We start from the raw sequence: 19,280 nt of genomic DNA, 5'->3' as shown, positions 1-19,280 counted from the left end.
TATAGGGCAAAGTGCGGGGGCGCATCGCTTGTGATGTCGGATTCCTATCAGCACTACTGCTGATATCGCGCTAATAGCATCTTTTCTCATTCAATACTTGGTGATTTACGATACCTACACGATGCTTACCTACCCCTGATTTTCCTTAACGATATAACGGCACCGGGGTCGATATACGCGATGCGGTGTTCGGAATTGTGCCCTTTGGGATTGGTAATACGGAGTAGACTCACCAGAGATCCTTTGTTTTCGGCTACCTACCTACATAGGCTACCCTGGCCACCATAAGACTTCCATGATGCTTCATCCGCGACTCTTGCGGCTGTCAGCAAACTTACATCTATTCAATATTATTACAGGCCTGTTTGGGTGAATAGGTTTGGAGCAAGATGTTGTTTTCTGCGTGCGCAGATACTAATGACCAATCTCTGGGGCCCAATGTCCTAGGTTGTCGAGGAGACTTCGACTTCACTGTCAAGTTCGAACAGTTGTGCTTCTCACTCACACCTGCAGCCATTTTCATCCTTGCGTCGCCATGGCGGGTTGCCCATCTCGTACGAAAGCCGACAATCGTGGGCGCGCCATTGCTCCGGCTAGCAAAACTTGTGAGTGTTGAATTCAGTCAATTGTTATGTGTTTGTGTTAATGCTTATCGACCTAGGGTGTTCTCGTCTCATATGCGTCTCTTGAACTCTCACAACTTATCCTCATCACGGTGCTTCCCTTTGGTGCCAGTGGTATTGACATCATCTCATCTGCGCTTCGCCTTGCTGCTGCTCTTTGCATGGTCGGCCTCTCTTACTTCGATCACAGCAAGTCACCAAGGCCCTCCATCTTTCTTAGCGCCTATCTCTTCTTTACACTTCTATTCGACGTCGCCCAAGCCCGAACCTATTGGTTGGCTTCCTCAACTCGGCCAGAGATTGCATTTACCGCTATCTTTACGGCTGCATTAACTATGAAGGTTGCTATGCTCTTGCTTGAGGCCCAGCGGAAAACTAAATGGGTCGCCTGGGACTCGAAAGACCATAGCCCAGAAGAAACCAGCGGTATCTATACTTTAGGCGTTTTCTCCTGGCTTAACAAGCTCTTTTTTGATGGATATCATAAGACCTTAGGAATACGCGACCTGTATCCTCTTGACCAAAACCTCGCTGCCACACGTCTTTCTGAACGCTTCTCACGACATATAAATGAAGCCAAACATAAAGGCCATGAAATCGGACTCATGGAAGCCTTGGCCAAAACACTCCTTGTCCCTATGATACTTCCGATTCCCGCAAAACTCGCGGCGATTGGGTCCTTTTTCTGCCAGCCCCTATTCATAAGCAGTCTCACTAGTCGCTTATCTCAATCTGAGCCTGTTCCAGTCAATATCGGATATGGCTTTATCGGCGCTAGCATCTGCATCTATTCTGTAATTGCCATTTCACAATCACTATATTGGTATTTCCAACAGCGATTGCTATACATGATGCGTGCGTGTCTAGCAACGGCCATCTATACGAAAACCACGGAGGCCCGTGCCGCGGATGAAGACGAGAATGCGTCGTTGACCTTGATGAGCATTGACATAGAACGTATTATGAAGGGATCCTTGTATATGCATGAACTTGTACGTGATTTCATATTTACACCTAATGGTCTATTCCCATCACCTATCTATTAGCTATTGTTGACCTCACGTCGTAAATGCTGGCTTCAACTTCGAATTCCACTTTCCGGAAATATGACTCCGAAGGTTTATGTTCGTGGATAAATGAGCATTGCTAACTCATTATTATTTTAGTGGGGAAATGTAATCGAGGTTGCCCTTTCTGCTTGGTTATTATACAACCTACTCGGTGTCGCCTTTATAGCGCCAATTGTGGTCGTTTTTATATGCGTCGGCGGCGTATCATTTTTTATGCGATTCATGGGAGACTCCCAAAGGAAATGGATGGCTGGGATTCAAAAGCGTGTCGGGCTTACCTCCAGTGTCATCGGCAACATGAAAAATATAAAGATATCCGGCCTCACCAGTCCCATTTCTCGCTTCGTCCAAAAGCTCCGGGTAGATGAATTGCAAGCAGGGTCCAACTTCCGATTGCTGATGTTAACTTGCTCAGTCTTTTCCTACATACCACTCCTCCTGTCTCCTCCGATTACCTTCGGGGTGGCTCGATGATGATGATGATGAATTTGTTTACGTCCAGGGGCTATAGTAGTACTAAGTACACATAGCGGCGCGTATCGGTGACGCATGGGACGTCTAGAGTACCTAATAAGTAGGCAGAGCTAGAGTTCCGCTTGACACAAGGAAATTTTTATCCCTCCACTCCTGCCTCTTGCATTACTCTAGCTAGTGAGCGCCAGCCCTAGCTAGCCGATTATATTCAGGAAAAACCCTACTCCGGGCCCACCTTCTTCCAACGTCTTTCAGAACCACCCTCCAACGCCCAGCGAGCCCTAAAGCGGGGTGAAAAAACCTGAATAAATCGGACCGTTGGTTAAGTTGCCCACAGCGGGATTCGAACCCACTCGCTTCACGTAGTCGTACGCTAATGCGCGGCCAGACGCTTTAACCACTGCGCCATGTGGGTGGGGGGTGGCTCGACGAAGCCTAGATGCTACGAAACTATTCACTTCGCTATCTTACCTCTTACTCATGTCAACTCCCCTTCAAAATTTATTAGAGACATTACCTCAAATGGCTGCAGCAGTCGCTTGCCTAGGCCGTATCCAGAAATTCTTACAGGGTGAGGGACGTGATGATTACCGTGTCTTCCTCTCAAGGTCAAGATGGGATCCGGAGAAGTCGTCCCTTGATAAATCTGACAAATCCCCCGCAGTCGTAATAAAGGATGGTAGCTTTGGTTGGAAGCCTGATAAGATGGTCCTCAACAATCTCGATATCGAAATCCCTAGAGCTTCTCTTACCATAGTTGTCGGACCAATTGCATCAGGAAAGTCATCGCTTTGTAAAGCACTTCTAGGAGAAATGCCTCACAGCCAAGGGACAGTAACGATAGCTACTAAGTTTTCATGCGTGGGCTACTGTGACCAAACACCGTTCCTATCAAACGGCAGTATTAGAGACAACATTATAGGCTATTCTCCATTCGATGCGCAGCGTTATGCCGAAGTCGTCGATGGAACTATGCTAGGTATTGACTTCGAAACATTGCCCGAGGCAGATAGGACAAACATTGGAAGCAACGGGATAACCCTATCTGGAGGACAGAAGCAACGCGTATCGTTAGCAAGGTGTCTCTACTTGCAGTCCGACCTCTTAATTATGGACGATGTTTTCAGCGGCTTGGATGCGGACACCGAAGACCAAGTGTTCCAACGTGTGTTTGGAGCAAATGGAATCCTAAAACGACGACAAGCCACGGTTGTCTTATGTACACATTCCGTTCGTCATCTTCCGTCCGCCACGCATGTTATCGCTCTAAGCACCGATGGCACTGTTGTCGAACAAGGGACCTTCGGCGACCTTGTCGCTAACCAAAGTTATATTCACAGCCTTGGCGTCAAGGCGCCGTTGACAAGCCAGGCCGACAGCGAAAAGATCGAATCCGATGAGAGTGCTATCGAACCTCAAATAAACTTAATTGAACGAGCTCCAACGGAGACACCTGAAGTAGGAGGAAATGACAAATCCAGGCTCAGTGGCGATTCAGCAGCCTATATAGTATACATGAAAAGCATGGGAACAATGCTCCCTGTAGCTATATTCACTTCCGGGCTCCTCTACGGCTTCTTCTACAATTTCCCGACAATATGGCTTACGTATTGGTCCGCTGACGCTGTTGCCACCAATCCCTCCCACTCTTTCGGATATTATGCAGCAATATACGCCGTGCTTGAGGTTTGCGCCATGCTATCGCTGATATGGCTTGGTGTTTTGCTCTACATTACCGTACTTACTCGGTCCGGGGTCTCCCTCCACCACGCCGCTTTGCGAACCCTCATCCATGCGCCGCTTAGGTTCTTTACTACGACAGATCAAGGCATCATCACGAACCTTTTTTCTCAGGATCTAAGTCTGATCGATAACGAGCTCCCCAGTGCCCTGCTAAATGTTATATATATGGTGTTCGTTGGCATAGGCCAAGCTGCAGTTATCGCATCGTCGTCCCCATACCTAGCAATCAGTTATCCGTTCTTATTTGGCATGCTATATGTAGTTCAGAAATTTTATCTTCGAACTTCGAGGCAGTTGAGATTGTTAGACCTGGAGGCGAAAAGCCCACTGTAGTAAGTGGAATATTACCCCTAATCGGCGACCCATTTTTCCTAGACGACCAGGCTGGATTTCTAGCCGGAATCGCCTGATGCCTACCCACCTATTGGGTTCTCTACCATTCAATAGCTTCGCTAACACTATGTAGTACACATTTCCTCGATACTTCAAAGGGTATTGTAACACTTCGAGCCTTTGGTTTTGTAAGCGAAGACCGCGCAAAGAATGCCTTCCTCTTAGATACATCTCAGCGACCTGCGTATCTTCTAGCTATGATCCAACAGTAGGTTATTTCTAATCTTCAATTCTTTTGCTTGTTAGCGACCTAGTCAGGTTCCAATTCATCAGCCCTTATATCCAAACGTTCATTGAATACTGTCACTCGGCTTACAAGACACTGACACTCTATACAGATGGCTGCATTTTGTACTCAACGTCGTGGTCGCCATTATCGCTGTCATGCTCACGTCGCTCGCCGTTCGCCTCCGTTCCAACTCCGGTTTCACCGGTGCATCTTTAGTCACGCTAATGTCGTTTGGTGAGATGTTATCTGGCGTAGTTATTTACTACACGGCGCTCGAGACTTCTCTCGGTGCTATCAGCCGACTCAAAGCTTTCGACAAGGCCGCGAAGACGGAGACCAAGGACGGAGAAGATATCGTCCCACCGGAGGAGTGGCCTCCGCGGGGAGAAATCATCCTAAACAACGTCTCAGCCAGTTACGAGTATGAACTACCCTTCTTCTTGTCTATTGGATTGAGGACTAACGAACCCAACAGCAATGATACTCAGCTCGAGACGCCGACCTTAGCATTGAAGAACCTTCGACTTAAGATACGCCCCGGGGAGAAAATAGCCATTTGCGGACGTACTGGAAGCGGAAAATCATCTCTCATTGCTCTTCTGCTAAAACTTCTCGACCCTATCGACGAAACACCCGATTGTGTCAACATTGACAATACGCCGCTGAGTCGCATCGACCGCGTCACGCTTCGCCAGCGCATCATCGCCATACCCCAGGACATCGTCTTCCTTCCAGACGGCTCGACATTCCAAGAGAACCTTGATCCATCCAACGTCTCCACGGCAGCGGATGCTCAGGCCGTTCTCGAGGCGGTGGATCTCTGGGACTTCGTCCGCGATAAAGGCGGCCTCGAGGCAGGCATGACAGTAAGCAACCTTAGCCAAGGCCAGCGACAGCTATTCTCTCTCGGCCGAGCAGTTCTTCGCAGACGCATTCGAGCGCGCAGTCTCGGATTCGGCGGCGGTGGATCGGAGGGCGGGATTTTACTCCTTGATGAGGTCAGCTCGAGCGTCGATAGGGAGACCGAGAAGGCGATGCAGGAAGTGATTCGCGTTGAATTTAGGGAGTACACGGTAGTGGCGGTGAGCCATCGCTTGGATATGATCATGGATTACGACCGCGTCGTCGTCATGGAGAAGGGCGAGATTGTGGAGGAGGGTAACCCGGCGCGGCTGGTTGAGGAGCCGGGGACTAGATTCGGAGAATTGTGGAGCGTTGGTGGGAACTAGGTCGATCTTGATCTTGATGTTCATAGATTGGGTGAATACCTAGTCCTAAGAGATGGATCATGCTGAGTAGGTACGTACCTTGTTACTTAGGTACGTACTAAAATCGCGTCGTGACGGACCATGATGCAGATGCGGCCTAGCAACCGTGAAAGTAAACAACCTCAAAAGTGCGATCGAGCGTCTTCTTCTCCACGTCCCCAGCTAGCTGAAGTCAGTGATGAAAAAGAAAAATGAATGGGTCGCAAGCAACCCGGGGTTCCAAAAATAAAAATAAAAATCCAAAGCCAGCTAGACGTCACTAAGAAAGAAGCCACAAGAAGGTTCCTGGCCTGCATCTACTTCCCCACCTACCCACCGAGGCAGGTAGACAAGGTAAATAGACGCAGTAAAGTCATATCCAAACCCCGCAAGCCCCTCTCGCCCAACAGTACCGAACATCACTATAGTCAAAACTGGGGAGATATCCAACGATGTATGGGAATTTAGAAAGCCAGGAAGGGTTAGGGTCAAACCAGCTGTAAATGCGCCAAGGGTGCCCCCCCGTTGCCTTGAACCAGCATATGATACAATCTGTAACCTAACCCGAGGGCTTTCACGGAGTCCCCTGACCAACCGATCCGAGTGACTGCGCAAGTGGGCTAGCCGGCTCCGAGGGGAGGAGACGACCTGTCACGCATCGGCGCCACTGCCGAGCAACGCACATGGGGAAAGTGAGCGCGAAGCATCTTTTTCTGCATGTGGTGCGTTACCCTAGGAGATGCAACAAAATCTCACGCCTAAGAAAAAACGAGCGGCGCGAGAAAATGATTGCATATCCTTCATGCGACGCCATAGAGAGAAAAAAGAAAGGCCGGCATGAGCAGTGAAATACAAAGATTGGCCCCATGGCTGCGAGGCGAGTGTTCCCCCCGCGGCCTTTGAGTGGAATCTTAACTGAACAATCTAGGGGCCTACGAGAGACCGATAGATTGGGACGAAGGCAACATTCGAAAGTTTGGCCCGACTGGCTTGTGGATTTTTTTTGTGTGCGGCATGATGAAAGAAGGAAGAAAGAGGAAAAAAGAAAACAACCCTGTCCCCGGGAATATGTAGGCTGCAGGTGGGGTTGCGGGATCAGCCGTGCAGCACGTGGGGTGATTGCGCTAGTCCCGATCTGGGCGGTTTTGGGCCAAGGGGAATTTTCCGATTGGCTTACCCCGGATTTTTGTGCTGTAGTCGAGGGTTTTCGTTTTCCTTGGGGGAAAAAATAGCACTGAAAACAACTGCCCTAAGTATCCAAATGCCCCTAGGCACCCTTGAGATGCCTCAACCTACACGTGTATTTAGGTACCTACTTGTAATCTATCATTTATGATCTGTCATTTCGCACCAACTTACTTGCCTCCGTACACTTACCCAGTCGAGAGTGATCCATCATATTTCCTAGACATCATTGCAGGTTTCAGTCATACCGTAGTAGCAAAGAATAATCAGTGCCATCATATATAAAAATAATTCGCACCTGTATCCGCGACGCCATAGCTGTCAATATCTTCATGAATTGTACCACCACACAGTCTTGACCTAGATATTATGTACCCACAGCCAACGCAAGGTGTCTCAAATCTAGCACCAGTACATAATCTATTCGATATCCTTCTAAGTTTTACCGGGGCTATCGCACGTCTGCATTATACTATAGCAATAATCAATCGTGCAGCTCTATAAACTATCAGGCCACTATCTTGGTTCTTCAAAATAGTATTATAATCACGGGTACATATCAGCAACTTACTTACAAGGTCCTTGATTGTCACAAGATCCGTAGCCTTTTGATACACCCCTACCCAGATCATGTCTACAAAACCCTTTGAATAAACTCCCCCTTATGCAGCAATCCTCTAGCATTAACAGCAACTAAAACTTAATTTGTTAAGAGTTCAACAACTCCGAGTATTGTGTTTGGGGTTTCAGGCAATAATATCAGTTTCTACGTTGCAAGACACCTTGAACTGTATCCATTTACAATGTATCTCATACTATTGTTTATTCATTAGTTTAGGACATCTCGTGTTTGATACTCAACACACTTGAACGCATCCGTGTAAACGTTTATTCGCACAATCGCGGTATGATCAACTACATTTCAGTCATCCGTCATCTTCCAAATGGCAGCTTTTCCAATAACACTCACTTGAGTGAGCACCTGAACACGTCTTAATTTGCTTCAATCAAGTACCTGCCCAAACCTGAATGTTCAACTTTGACGTCATGAAATGTAATACTTATTATATGCTCATAATCAAACTTTTTGTCTGGGCAATGTTATATATAATGTTGGCTGGAATAGCTTACTTCAATGCTAGTAAAGGGGGGTTATCTCACCGTACAAGTAGCTGCAGAATAGGAAGATGAGAATCAAAAACACCTCTTTCCCTTTTAGTTCTAGAAATCGCCGCCGATCCTTCCTCTTTGGGTAATTGAGCTCATTGGCGACTGCCTCGATAGTAACGGTTTTCATACTTTTTTTCCTTTTTTCAGATGGTATATACCGTGACTACTCCTGGTTTAAAGATTTTTTTTCTTGCTCATAACCTTAAAGCTAAGTCACCATCGTGCTTGCTTTGGTATCTGTATGCAAATAGAGTCCATTCCTTACAAAAAGGGATTAAGCTCTTGACTTGGAGAGAGAATGTCATATTACACGGACCACTGAATGGTTTTTGCGTTAGCTCAACCGGCTCAATCGTCCGTGCACAGCTGGTAACTGTTGGAAGCTTATACTACCCTTGCTTCCCCAAAGCTTAATCTTCCATGCAAACATGTGCAGGAACCGGCAGATCGTCACATTTCTTGGAGAATATACTATGAATAAAGTTCTACCGATAGAACTGTTCCTGCTGTTCGACGAACGAGTCAACTCAGATTAGTCATTCGTTGTAGAACACTGGTATTTAAGCGATCCGAGCTCCAGCACTCCATTGCAATTCAGCTCCCAGACCGAACCTATATAACAAACGGTCACCACAAAGAACTTAGACTGCTAACCAAGTCTTCATTAAGAAAAGATATTTATTCTATTCCGTTAATCCTATAACACTGACCACGGAATCTAACTTCCTATATCTACGTGGATAACTTCTGAGGACATTCAGTTTCTACCCGAAGCATAATATCCACCGCACACTATCGTCGGCGGTGTGCCTTTCATTCTCGACTCATAACGTTCAACATATATCTTCTTGCCCATCCACCCACTCACTCTATCACTTCATCACTCACTCTTATCCTTCGACTTCGTTCTTTCCATTCCTTACTCGGTGGACATTACTCATAATCCATTTCCCCCCTCGGTCGGGCCTGCCGGTTAGGTACATTACCTAACTTTTACCGTGACCACTACCAACTCACCTATCTTCCGCTCCGACCAGCCAAAGGTAGGAAAACCTATTTAATCCCACAAGCCCTGCGCATTCTCAACCTCTTCCTGTTCAACACACAACAGTCTCTCTGGGTTCATTATCACCAACACCTAAGATTGATCTCCACTAATAACTTTTCCCTACAGTATCCTCCTTGCAGTTTATCATACACTGCAACATATTTACCTTGAAGTACTATTGTAGTTTATCATAAACTACAATATATTCTCTCTACGACATCCTTATTGTAGTTTAACGGAAACTACCAAGATGTCCTCCGATCTAGTTAGCAAGGGCATGGCCCAAGTATTCACTGTAAGTCTTGCCCATCTATCAACACTGCCACATACCCAATGAAGATAAAAGCTAATGACGTCTTCCTGCAGGGGCTTGGAATTCTGCTTGGCGCTGGTCGAATTTCCAGCGCCACTCATGAAGAGATCATGGCTCTTCTCAGTGCCGACCCGGGCTCCAACACGGGTATTATGACGGGAACTAACACGGGGTCTACCTCGATTATTCCCACCCAAAGCAAGAGGGTGGACATGGGAGAGATTCCCGCCGGATTGCCCCGTCCCGGAAAGGAGACACCTGTCTCCATCCAGTCGCATGATCTCTTGGGTCTAGGAGCAGACCTATCGTAAGTTCTTTACCAACCTTCATAGCTAATGGACATTTGTTGACCTTGACCAGGACTGAGGCAGTGCAGCCTCCTGAGACTTTCCGGGCCCAGGCCAGCCCTAGTGCTCCTTCTAAGGAGCTTAAGATAATCTGCCCGTGGTGGCTTACCGACGGTTACTCGTGCCGTGAACACGACCAGGGCAAATGCCCTTTCTACCACGACAACGTCGCTGGGGGTGTTAAGCACCCTCTAATCTGCCACTTCTGGGCAGATGGAGGAAGGTGCACTAAAAGCCAGAAGGACTGTCGCTTTGCGCACTACCCGGCCCCGCATCGGGTTACAGCTCCCATGCCATCGAAGAAGAAGTCTAAGAAGCTTCGGTCTTCTGTCGCGGACGACGCCAGCCATCCCGACTTGGGCAAGGCACGCCGTCACGACCCACGAGATGACGAGCAGAACGATGAAGTCTGGCGCAACCAAGGTCGTGCTCGTCCCGGCCAAGAGTGGTAGAATGGCTCTCGCTCTAAGAATTGGTTGCTGAGCGGCAACCGATGATGAGTTTCAGTACTGCGTCTCATTAAATGCCACACCTCCCCTGTCCCTCTTCACTATTATTCGGCTTGATGGCCCCTAATGGGGTGTCCCTCCGCACCCGATCCGCACTCGAAGGGACCCGACGTTGTTTCCGCTAATGCCTTTGGCTCTTCAGCAAGATGATGCCTATTGGTAAATTCGTTCCCGGTTATAACCTAGAAAGAACCATTTCGAAACGTTCCCTCCTTACCTGATACCGACTTATCTACCGAGAGCGAAGTGCTGAGGTAGACACTAAACCAGAATTGAATGGGCCTTAACGCAAATAAAATCGAAACTCACACTACGGCCTTTGTCGTAACGGGTTAATGGAATAGGAGCTAGCTATCCCTAAGAAACTAGCAGTCACAATAAAATGAGAATCCACTGAGATGCAAAAAATATTGAGGTTGTGTTAGTAGCATACTATTATATCCTTTACTACCTACAGTCCTATCGAATCTTCTTAAATAACACCATCTTTGTGGGGTCGGCCAAGACGTTAACTTCGAACATAAAGTTCTTAGGTCTTCCGACGACACTATCCTCGAATTTGATATCATAATGAGAGAGGATGTAGGCGAGAATAATCTTGATCTGGTTGCTGGCGAAGAATCGACCTGGGCATGCGTCTTTCCCGAACCCGAATTGCATACTATCGTACGTCGGACTCGCAAACTGGAATCTGTTGATATCATCGGGCGTTCTATTACGGAGCTTGTAGAATCGGAATCCGTCGAAGGCGTGAGGGTCTCCCCAATCCGGTGGGGTCTCATCCAGGATGTTGGTATTGCACTGCACGATAGTACCCGCAGGGATATGGAAGCCGTTCGACAGAGTGATAGGGATCATAGCTTTACGTTGGTATGTAGCTATGTAATCCATCAATATGAAATGACCATTCAGTACCTAGTTAAGCAATTTAGATCAACTTACCGACCGAGGGCGGACTATGCCTTTGGGACTCCTTCATAAAGCTGTCTAGCATTTTCATCTGCGTGAGATGTTGTTTTTGAAGGACGCCTTTGCTGTCCTTAGTCGCTTCTAGTATCTCCTTTCGGAGAGGTTCCACGTATTCCGGCCTAGCTGCGAGGTCATACAGAGCATGGATAATAGCAAGACGCGTGGTGTGTATGGCAGCTGTCGCGGTGAGCATCTGGAGGTTAGCCAGCTCCTTATTATCAAAGGAATTGTCTCCGGTTTTCCGTGCGCGATCCTGCATCCACTGGATCATGTCATTGTGGGGCGACGAGTCTGGATCTGCGGGTTCCGCGAGTCGCCTGTTAAGCTCAGGTAAAAGCAATTCGAGAGCTCGCTGGTGGTCTCCGCGAATTTGCGTCATCTCGGGCACGAAATACTGGGCGATGGGCCGTAGATACGGATGCCATTGCTTCAACTTCTCGCCCCCTGTCATGACATCCAGGGCAAATTTTGTGCTGCAGTCCAGCCACTCCTCGTTTCGGCACATGGGATAACCGACGAAGATCCGAGCCGAAGCCTGTGCCACAACGCGGAGGAGTTTATCGTGGAGGTCAATTGGTGTCCAATCTACCAAATTCGTTAGCAACTTTCACCACCAAGACATTCGGTTTGAAATTGAAGGGCCATACCCTCACATGCTGGGAACTGAGTCTCGAAGCAGAATGCTACCTCGTGCTCGACATCGCCGACAAACGTGCCTAGGTTCCTGTTGAGATCAATTTTGATTGCGCCCAACATTATATCGCTTTCGTGGTCAATGGTGGTATAATGGCCGATATGGCGCTAGAAATGATTCCGTTAATCATCGACACCGCAGTCGAGCTTCGCCCGAAAGAAAACTCACATCAGCCAAAGCCTTCATTCCACTCGCTTCATGACGGCTATAATCTTTCAAGTCGTGCGCGTATTTCCTTGGTAGGAAAACTCTAGGTCCGTCGGGAGTGATGACTTGGAAGATTGCATCTTTAAACTAAAATGAATCAGCCAGAGTTCGTTTCGCCGGCGCCACGCCCAAGTCGCCATATCGGAAACTCAACTTTTTCATATCCTTCACGCAAAAGCGCGTCTGCTTCCTGCACATATCGAGCCTTGAGTGCATTGAGATCTCCAGACTCAGCACCTACAATTGGGACGTCGAACGACCTCGGTTTTCGAAGCCACTTGGAGAGGACAGCGACGATGAAGATGGTCGCCGCCGTGAGTGTGGACGCCCAAATTGTCGGCAAGTGAAGAGATGCCATCTCTACCTAGGTAGTCAAAACTACACCGATGTGAGCTAGGGAATGAAGAGTATGGATTTGCAATCTGCCTGCGCTGCCCGTCTCGAGACTCCCATTGCCAAGTTCTCACATACGAGGGCCACCTAATAAGCCGATCTACAAATAAGCAGGCAAGGATACACGCATCGGAGGAGCCCCCGCGTGGGTAAAGCCTCGCCGTCATCTCACCTAAGCAAATGATATTCAGGGTTCCTGTCCGCTGAAGGATCGTTGATCCTACCAGCCTACCTAGTCCATGCAGTAGCGTGCTATCGCCCTACTACCTTGGCAGACAGAATCCCCGGTGAGCACGTTGCGGCGCTGCAACGTCACATGCCTTAGGCGGAATCCTCCACTAATATCATGATGTGCCTCCGCTGACCAACTCCGCCTGCAGGACCTTGGGCCGTGCCACGTATGAGCATGGGCAGACGATCCCCCACCACTACCACTGCGGCCCCCCAATTGAGAGTTGGAGGGCTGTTATCTCGCGCGAACCCGTAAGCCTGGGTCGGGAGAGAGCCCGGTCGCAATGTAGGCCGCATGGATTTTAGAATTCTACTATGTAGGTACCTACATCAATGCCCTAGGGTCGGTATGTCACTGCGTTTGAAAGGAAGATAATAACACGAAGTCGCTAGGTACCTGGCAACTTGCCAAGTGTCAACTATTCTCGATGCACTCTTAACATGTCACCACCAACGATCCTTACGATTACTTCCCAGGCATAGGCGCATGTCGCAATAGATTTCCTATAATGACTACATAGTAAGGTGGTCATGTACCTCAGTTGCCATTCCGATCCCTTGTTGACATGGTTCTCATGCGGGGTCAAGGGGTGAAAATGGGAACGCCACTAGCGGACTAAATGGCCTGCTCGCGGTCCTAGGCGACTACGACATCTCCGGGTTGGTTCATGGCTAACTGGAACCTGTCGGTCTTCACGTCCGCCGCGCCCCCAGCATTCCGCATTACGGCGACGTAAGTGTCGCTTTTAGTGTCTCGAAGATGCAAATTTTCGGAATATTTATGTAGGATGCCTTTTCCGTCCTCGGGCCTCGTACCCCGTGCCCTTGTGCGGCAATGGGAAGTGTGACAGGTCTCACGTAACAAGCGCTGCGGTGACAACATCATTTCTGAAATTGATTCGTAGCCGCCTCCGCTTCCGAGGGACAATGGTACCTTCGGTCATGGAGGGAGCCCCACAGCTGGGTATCACGTCCACAGACACAAGCAGCGCTGGAGTGCCTCCAGGGCTGAAATTGATCCCGACGGACAGGCTCGACCGGCGCACTGACGAGGAGATCGCTGCATGGCTCCAGACTCGCCATCCCGTCACGTCGGACAAGAACGTCTGGGCGTTCTGGCATAATGGGTACACAAACATGCCGCCCTGGGTCCAGCGGAACATCATCAATTGGGTTCGCAGACTGGGTCCGGATTGGACTGTGCATTTACTAGACCGAGTAGACGGATCTGCGACGAATGTCAGCCATTATGTCGACAGCTCGTTCTTCCCCGAATGCTTCAACAACAACACGATGGACGGCCCTACGGTCGGCCAGCATTCGGGAGATCTCGTTCGTCTCCCCTTGCTCTGGCTTTACGGGGGCATCTGGATCGATGCTGGTTCATTCCTGTTCCGCCACGTTGAAGACATTTGCTGGAATAAGATCGAGGACCCCGAGTCTCCGTACGAGATGGCGGGTTTCGTGATCGAGATGCGCCCAGGGGTTGAGGTTATGCTGAACGGCTTTATCGCCGCGAAGCGCGGTAATCCATTTATCAAGCGCTGGCTTGAGATCTTCAAGAAACTCTGGGACGGCGCGACCAATGTCCAGGGCTTCCACAAGCATCCCTTACTGCGACACCTACCAATGCTCTGTCCGCCTATAGACAAGCTAAATCTCCCACCGCAAGGCCTCAACGTCGTCATGGAGCAGTTCACCGATTACATGTCCCAAATCATGAGCTTCGAACGGCTGCGCAAGCTCATCGACCCGTCGGATGGGTTTAACGGTCCCGAGTACTACTCGAATAAGATGTTCCTGTGCTCGGCGCTGCAGGAGACATTTTACTTCCAGCTAGTAACGGAATGGTCGGGCACCAAGCAGTTCAATCTGCTATCGACGAAGCGCAAGGGCGAGGGCGTCGTCAAGGACGAGAATTGGCACGCCGCCGAGAACTTCGTCCATGATGCGCTCGCCAACACGGCTACTATGAAGCTGTCGCACGGCCCCCCGGGTGCCTTGGACTCGTTCCTCGCGGACTTGTGGGACTCGGCAGAGCACCACGGTAAGGATAATGAGGACGGCACTTTTGCGGCTTACTTGAGATATGGGAGCGTGCACTTCGACCAGACGCGGGAGATGGTCCCGATCAAGATGGGCTGGCCTGATGAGGAGGTGTTGGAGGCGGGGGTTCTGGAGCCGAAGAAGTAAAAAGGGGCGTTTCTTGTTTAAAAAAATTAAATAAATATAGATAAAACCTGTGTAAAAATTATTTTTTGGTTCAATTGGAATGATATTCTCTCTAACTACATGCCGAAGAAGGAATAAGGTCGTTCAGTTTAGGCACCTTTCATTACTCGAGGGGCAAACATGAGGAACTATCAGGTAGGGAATAAAAATACACTATTCTTATGACGTGTCAAAATGCCCCCCTGAAATGCTGACATTGGCATTGCGCCTCGAAATAATCATTCCACATATGACAAATCCAATAGTACCTCCCATTTATCATTTACCTGCGTCTGCTTGAAGTATCTCTCGCATGAGTAACTGTCATCAATTAGTCAACCTGCTATTGGTTCGTTTCAGCGTCGCAGCACATACCTCCAATACGCAGTACCGGTAGCCAATCTCTGGCAGCCGCGGACATACTCTCTGATGTCATCATTCAACTTCTCGTCATCTTCGCTCCAGGGAAGCCTCTTCTCGGCCGCGACGCAAATCGCGTAGTGCTCTCGAATGAGATCGAGGACCTTGTCGACGGCGGCTTGAAGTGACAGATTATACCTGTTCATGAAAAGGAGGACGAGATTCTCCAACTGTGAATCGCGCTGTGGTGGTTGGGGGGTTCACTGTTAGCCGTGTGGACTCGTGCTCCGGTTCAGGGGGTATAGAACATACGAATTCCTTCTGTAGAGACAATACATCATTGAGTAGGACGGTAAGTTTGGTGCACTCTTGGACAATTTCCTCCATTGCTTCGTGTCTGCGAACATACTCGGGCAATTCAAATTTCATGGCATACTCGTTTTGCGTAATGCTTGGAATGACTCCAACGTCATCCGACCGGATTTTGAAGTGATACCAGGGGTCTGGTAAGCGTTCCCCTTGACGAACCTTCTGCTGCTTTGCGACACCATTGATATAGTCATGGAGCTCGATTCGAAGTCTTTCCGTGGAGACCGGCCCGAGACCAGCTCGGAAATCTCTTAAGATGGGGTAGAACATCTCAACCGTTCCCCGGGAGTTTGGAGGGGGGTTGTAGTTAGGGTTGGGGCCGAGACAGTCATCAACACACTTGTTCGTCTCTTCGCAACATTGGATAGTACCCTCCTCATCCTCAGTGAGCTCTCCTCCCGTGTCAATCTCTAATCAGAAGTCAGTCTACCGCTACAAAGCTTTTACTCGTGGCGTTGTATTCACCATCATCCCAGAAGAATATCTATGTCGGATTGTCAGTGTCATTTGGATTCACAATGGACCTAGAAAACGTACCCAATAAAGGAATTTTGTTATGACAACAAGACGCTCCGTCTCCTTGCAGTAGGGATAGTACACGGCTGTAAGGAATGCGTAGTTCCCACGAGCGCGGTGCTTCGCCTTCTTCTTCTCGGCAACATTGACACTTTATTATATCATTAGAAAGGAATTGCCTATATTCTGAGGATTGTAAAATTTAGCTTACGTCGGGAGCCACTTATCTATCTCCGTATTGACTTCATCAACAGCTGGGTGCACTTGACTAGGCCATGCCGGCATTAGAGACAAGATGCTAGGGACTAGGATCTTTTGGCCCACGGCTCTCTTGAGGAGGATTCTGCGCTCGTCGACGGGGCTCTCAGCCGCATCTGTGGTCGACGACCAGATATTGTCGATGTCTGGAGCCATAATGTAAGAGATAAGTAAATCCAGATAACCAACGGCAGGAGATCGTCGTATGAATTGGTCTTTCTTTCCAGGGAGAATCCCTACGCACATCAACCTAGGGGCCCGTGTGGGCCTCTATATAAGCTCTCGATCTCATCGTGAGACATAACCGGCCCTTGGGATATTTAGTGTTAGTGCAGGCAATCCTGTCTAACTCAGAAAGATTTAGACCAACACATCACTAGGCAGTGTCATCCCAAGTGTGACATATTCGGTTACAATCAAGGCTGCATCCTTCAACCGAGTGCAACCTAAGTACATGTGCATGAGTGTACTGGTAACCAAGAGGCTCCCGTGGCCCAAAGAGCATTATGGGTCAGCTATTCGTGAGTTCTGCAGCTATGGGGTTTGCCTCCTGCTACCGTAAATCAGGTACCTGTGGGTCTGTCTTGGTCCAAAGGAGGCTGTTGTGTCATCAGATGCAACCGGCTATGTACACGAGCCTACCTCGATTCATCGGAACCTTTCCGAAAGCTGCATTGTAGATGGAGGTGAGAGAAAAGCTGGCGACGATCCTTCGGGAGGGCTGGGCCTCCCAGGGACCAAGATCGGGATCCAATGAATGGTTGAATTTCGCAGGCCTACGAGACCTACGGTGACTGTAGGATGAGTCGGTCTCGTCGCTATAAGCCTAACAGGTTTACCCGAGAGAATCCTCCCGAGTTCTAAGAACTCTAAGCAGCTGAGTATACTCTTATCATTACGGAAGATAGTAAGCTTCATAGCATAACCCCACCAAGCAGGTAAGGCCCAGAAAGGACAGACAAGGGTTAAAAACCCTTCATTGGTATATAGATGGAAGCATTCGTATCAATTATAGAGATCAACGTTACAGAGCAACGTATTCCATTAGATAGAGGATTATTATCGCTGCGCCTTGCTTGATATTACCTCGCGTTAATAGACTGGACTGAACACTGAACGTAAAGTAAGCCAAAAAAGGAGCAGATCAAGAGGAACAGATCTCTGTGGATCCTCCACCCCACTGTCATTGCGTTGTGTCAAGCTTTCCGGGTCCGGCATAAAATTTACGCTGTAAAATCACGGATTCCAAGATAGCGATACTCCTAAATAGGAAGACCTCCCGCTCACGATGTCACGGGAACATGTTTATAGTAGTAAGTTAATATGCTAAGGAATACTAAGACATTACATAGTGGGTAGGTACATATGTTTTAAAAATAAGATGTAACATTTTTAGGTAAGATTACAATGCCTGTGTTTCCTACTTTCATACATTTTCGTGCGACTTGATTCCGCTTCCTCGTTCTTGTTCTATGCAAAGTAAATCCATATCTAGGCATGCAAGGTTGATCTACACCTGACGCATGCATTATACAGCAATGGGAATATGACACCTGACCAACTTTCTTGTGAAACTCGCCAATGATAACACTGAAAGGGGAGTTGACGAAACATGTCAAACCCAGCCCTAAGCGCCGAACCATATGTAAGAGTTGATGGAACTGTGTAACATTTAAAGGTCCGGGTAACCGGGGGCAGTGTAATCCTTGTAATGTCAGACCATTCAGATTCCTCGCCTCAGCTGTCAGGTAAGAGGTACGCCATAGAATTATTGGGCCATATAATTATTTGATTAAGAGCAGGAACACTACTGGTAGGTGTAGTGAAGCAGGAATTATGGATGTGTATTTTCTTGGGCCCATGTTCAAAAGGATTCATACTGCTACTTATAATACATTAAACGTCATGAGAGGAGAGTTATCGTATTGCAGGGACAATAGCAAGGGGTAGCCATATTATGTAATAGAGACCACTGATGATAATATCATATATAAGAAGGTAGGTACTAGGTACTTTAAGAAAGCGTCGTCAGTGCTTGCGAAGAAGAACCACCAATATCAAACAGGATTAGAAAGGATGGGGAAGACTCGGCGTTTCTAGAAATCGCTCACTTAATGAGCGGAAGTTCCGCTGTTTTAGCTTACATAAACATCGGCGATGCTTTTCTCTCTCGGTGACAAGCATAGACGAAGTCTCATACTGTCTCATTTGATAGCCCTATTTACTACTTGCAACCAGACATTCTACATGGCGAGTTTACCGAGAAACAATCCGGATCAAACACGATCTTCGGATCCGTTAGGGCATGCTAAAGAAAATATCCCAGCACATAAAGGGTGTGATATATGTAGGGGTCCATTAATCTGTACCGAACTTGGTGTTCATCTGGTTGACGCGTGGGCCAAACCCTTGCAATAGTCAGTCCTAGGCTAGCCCTAACCTCTCTCGCGTCATCAAATTGGAACTCCGAACCCTTCGCAACTCTTCGGTACTCAGCTGCAGATCAGCAAATCATATCTCACCGACATCATGCTGCCGATTACTCCGCAAATTGCCTGACCGCTTTTGCTTGTCTGTCTTGCGCTATCGCTAAGCCACATATGTCATATTCGATGGACGAGAGCTGATTTAGTCAGCCACCAACAACACGCGGGACTATTTTCAAGTTGACTTGCATGCCGTTGGTGACGAATTGGCAAACTATTTATTGCCGTTGGGGGC

General features: G+C 48.3%; 5 protein-coding genes and 1 pseudogene across 6 annotated transcripts; 3 read left to right on the top strand and 3 right to left on the bottom strand.

Moving 5' to 3' along the window:
- Positions 1-389: 389 nt before the first annotated feature.
- F4807DRAFT_452225 (ABC multidrug transporter) lies at positions 390-5,761 on the top strand (the record flags this gene model as incomplete). Its single annotated transcript, XM_048000310.1, has 7 exons — positions 390-605; positions 662-1,615; positions 1,790-2,133; positions 2,602-4,242; positions 4,377-4,511; positions 4,642-4,953; positions 5,008-5,761. 7 exons carry the CDS (start codon positions 390-392, stop codon positions 5,759-5,761), a joined length of 4,356 nt encoding a protein of 1,451 aa, XP_047853091.1.
- F4807DRAFT_t89 lies at positions 2,496-2,582 on the bottom strand (annotated as a pseudogene). Its single transcript has one exon. The product of its transcript is annotated as a tRNA-OTHER (tRNA).
- A 3,671-nt stretch (positions 5,762-9,432) lies between the features above and the next one.
- F4807DRAFT_461506 (uncharacterized protein) lies at positions 9,433-10,294 on the top strand (the record flags this gene model as incomplete). The annotated part of the gene is made up of 3 exons (XM_048001686.1): positions 9,433-9,477; positions 9,549-9,802; positions 9,856-10,294. The coding sequence occupies 3 exons, from the start codon at positions 9,433-9,435 to the stop codon at positions 10,292-10,294; spliced, it is 738 nt and encodes a 245-aa protein (XP_047853090.1).
- Positions 10,295-10,810: 516 nt separating this feature from the next.
- Positions 10,811-13,165, bottom strand: F4807DRAFT_468542 (putative cytochrome P450; the record flags this gene model as incomplete). The annotated part of the gene is made up of 5 exons (XM_048002607.1): positions 12,376-13,165; positions 12,183-12,308; positions 11,968-12,121; positions 11,294-11,905; positions 10,811-11,229 (listed from the first exon to the last, which is right to left on the bottom strand). Exons 1-5 carry the CDS (start codon positions 12,577-12,579, stop codon positions 10,811-10,813), a joined length of 1,515 nt encoding a protein of 504 aa, XP_047853089.1. The 5' UTR covers positions 12,580-13,165.
- Positions 13,097-15,419, top strand: F4807DRAFT_141418 (capsular polysaccharide synthesis protein-domain-containing protein). Its single transcript, XM_047993105.1, has 2 exons — positions 13,097-13,162; positions 13,323-15,419. The coding sequence occupies exon 2, from the start codon at positions 13,773-13,775 to the stop codon at positions 15,036-15,038; it is 1,266 nt and encodes a 421-aa protein (XP_047853088.1). The 5' UTR covers positions 13,097-13,162; positions 13,323-13,772; the 3' UTR covers positions 15,039-15,419.
- Positions 15,296-16,715, bottom strand: F4807DRAFT_461503 (putative pentalenene synthase; the record flags this gene model as incomplete). Its single annotated transcript, XM_048001685.1, has 6 exons — positions 15,296-15,377; positions 15,432-15,658; positions 15,729-16,195; positions 16,251-16,269; positions 16,323-16,452; positions 16,513-16,715. The coding sequence occupies 6 exons, from the start codon at positions 16,713-16,715 to the stop codon at positions 15,296-15,298; spliced, it is 1,128 nt and encodes a 375-aa protein (XP_047853087.1).
- Positions 16,716-19,280: the final 2,565 nt, after the last annotated feature.

Source organism: Annulohypoxylon truncatum (assembly GCF_022578515.1).
Source record: "Annulohypoxylon truncatum strain CBS 140777 unplaced genomic scaffold F4807scaffold_21, whole genome shotgun sequence".
Taxonomy (NCBI): domain Eukaryota; kingdom Fungi; phylum Ascomycota; class Sordariomycetes; order Xylariales; family Hypoxylaceae; genus Annulohypoxylon; species Annulohypoxylon truncatum.
The sequence above is the reverse complement of the archived record's forward strand: the minus strand, read 5'-3'. Positions and strand labels throughout refer to the sequence as shown.

Excerpts from the sequence above, each read along its gene's own strand:
- F4807DRAFT_141418 (XM_047993105.1), top strand. The coding sequence starts at position 13,773 with ATGGTACCTTCGGTCATGGAGGGAGCCCCACAGCTGGGTATCACGTCC.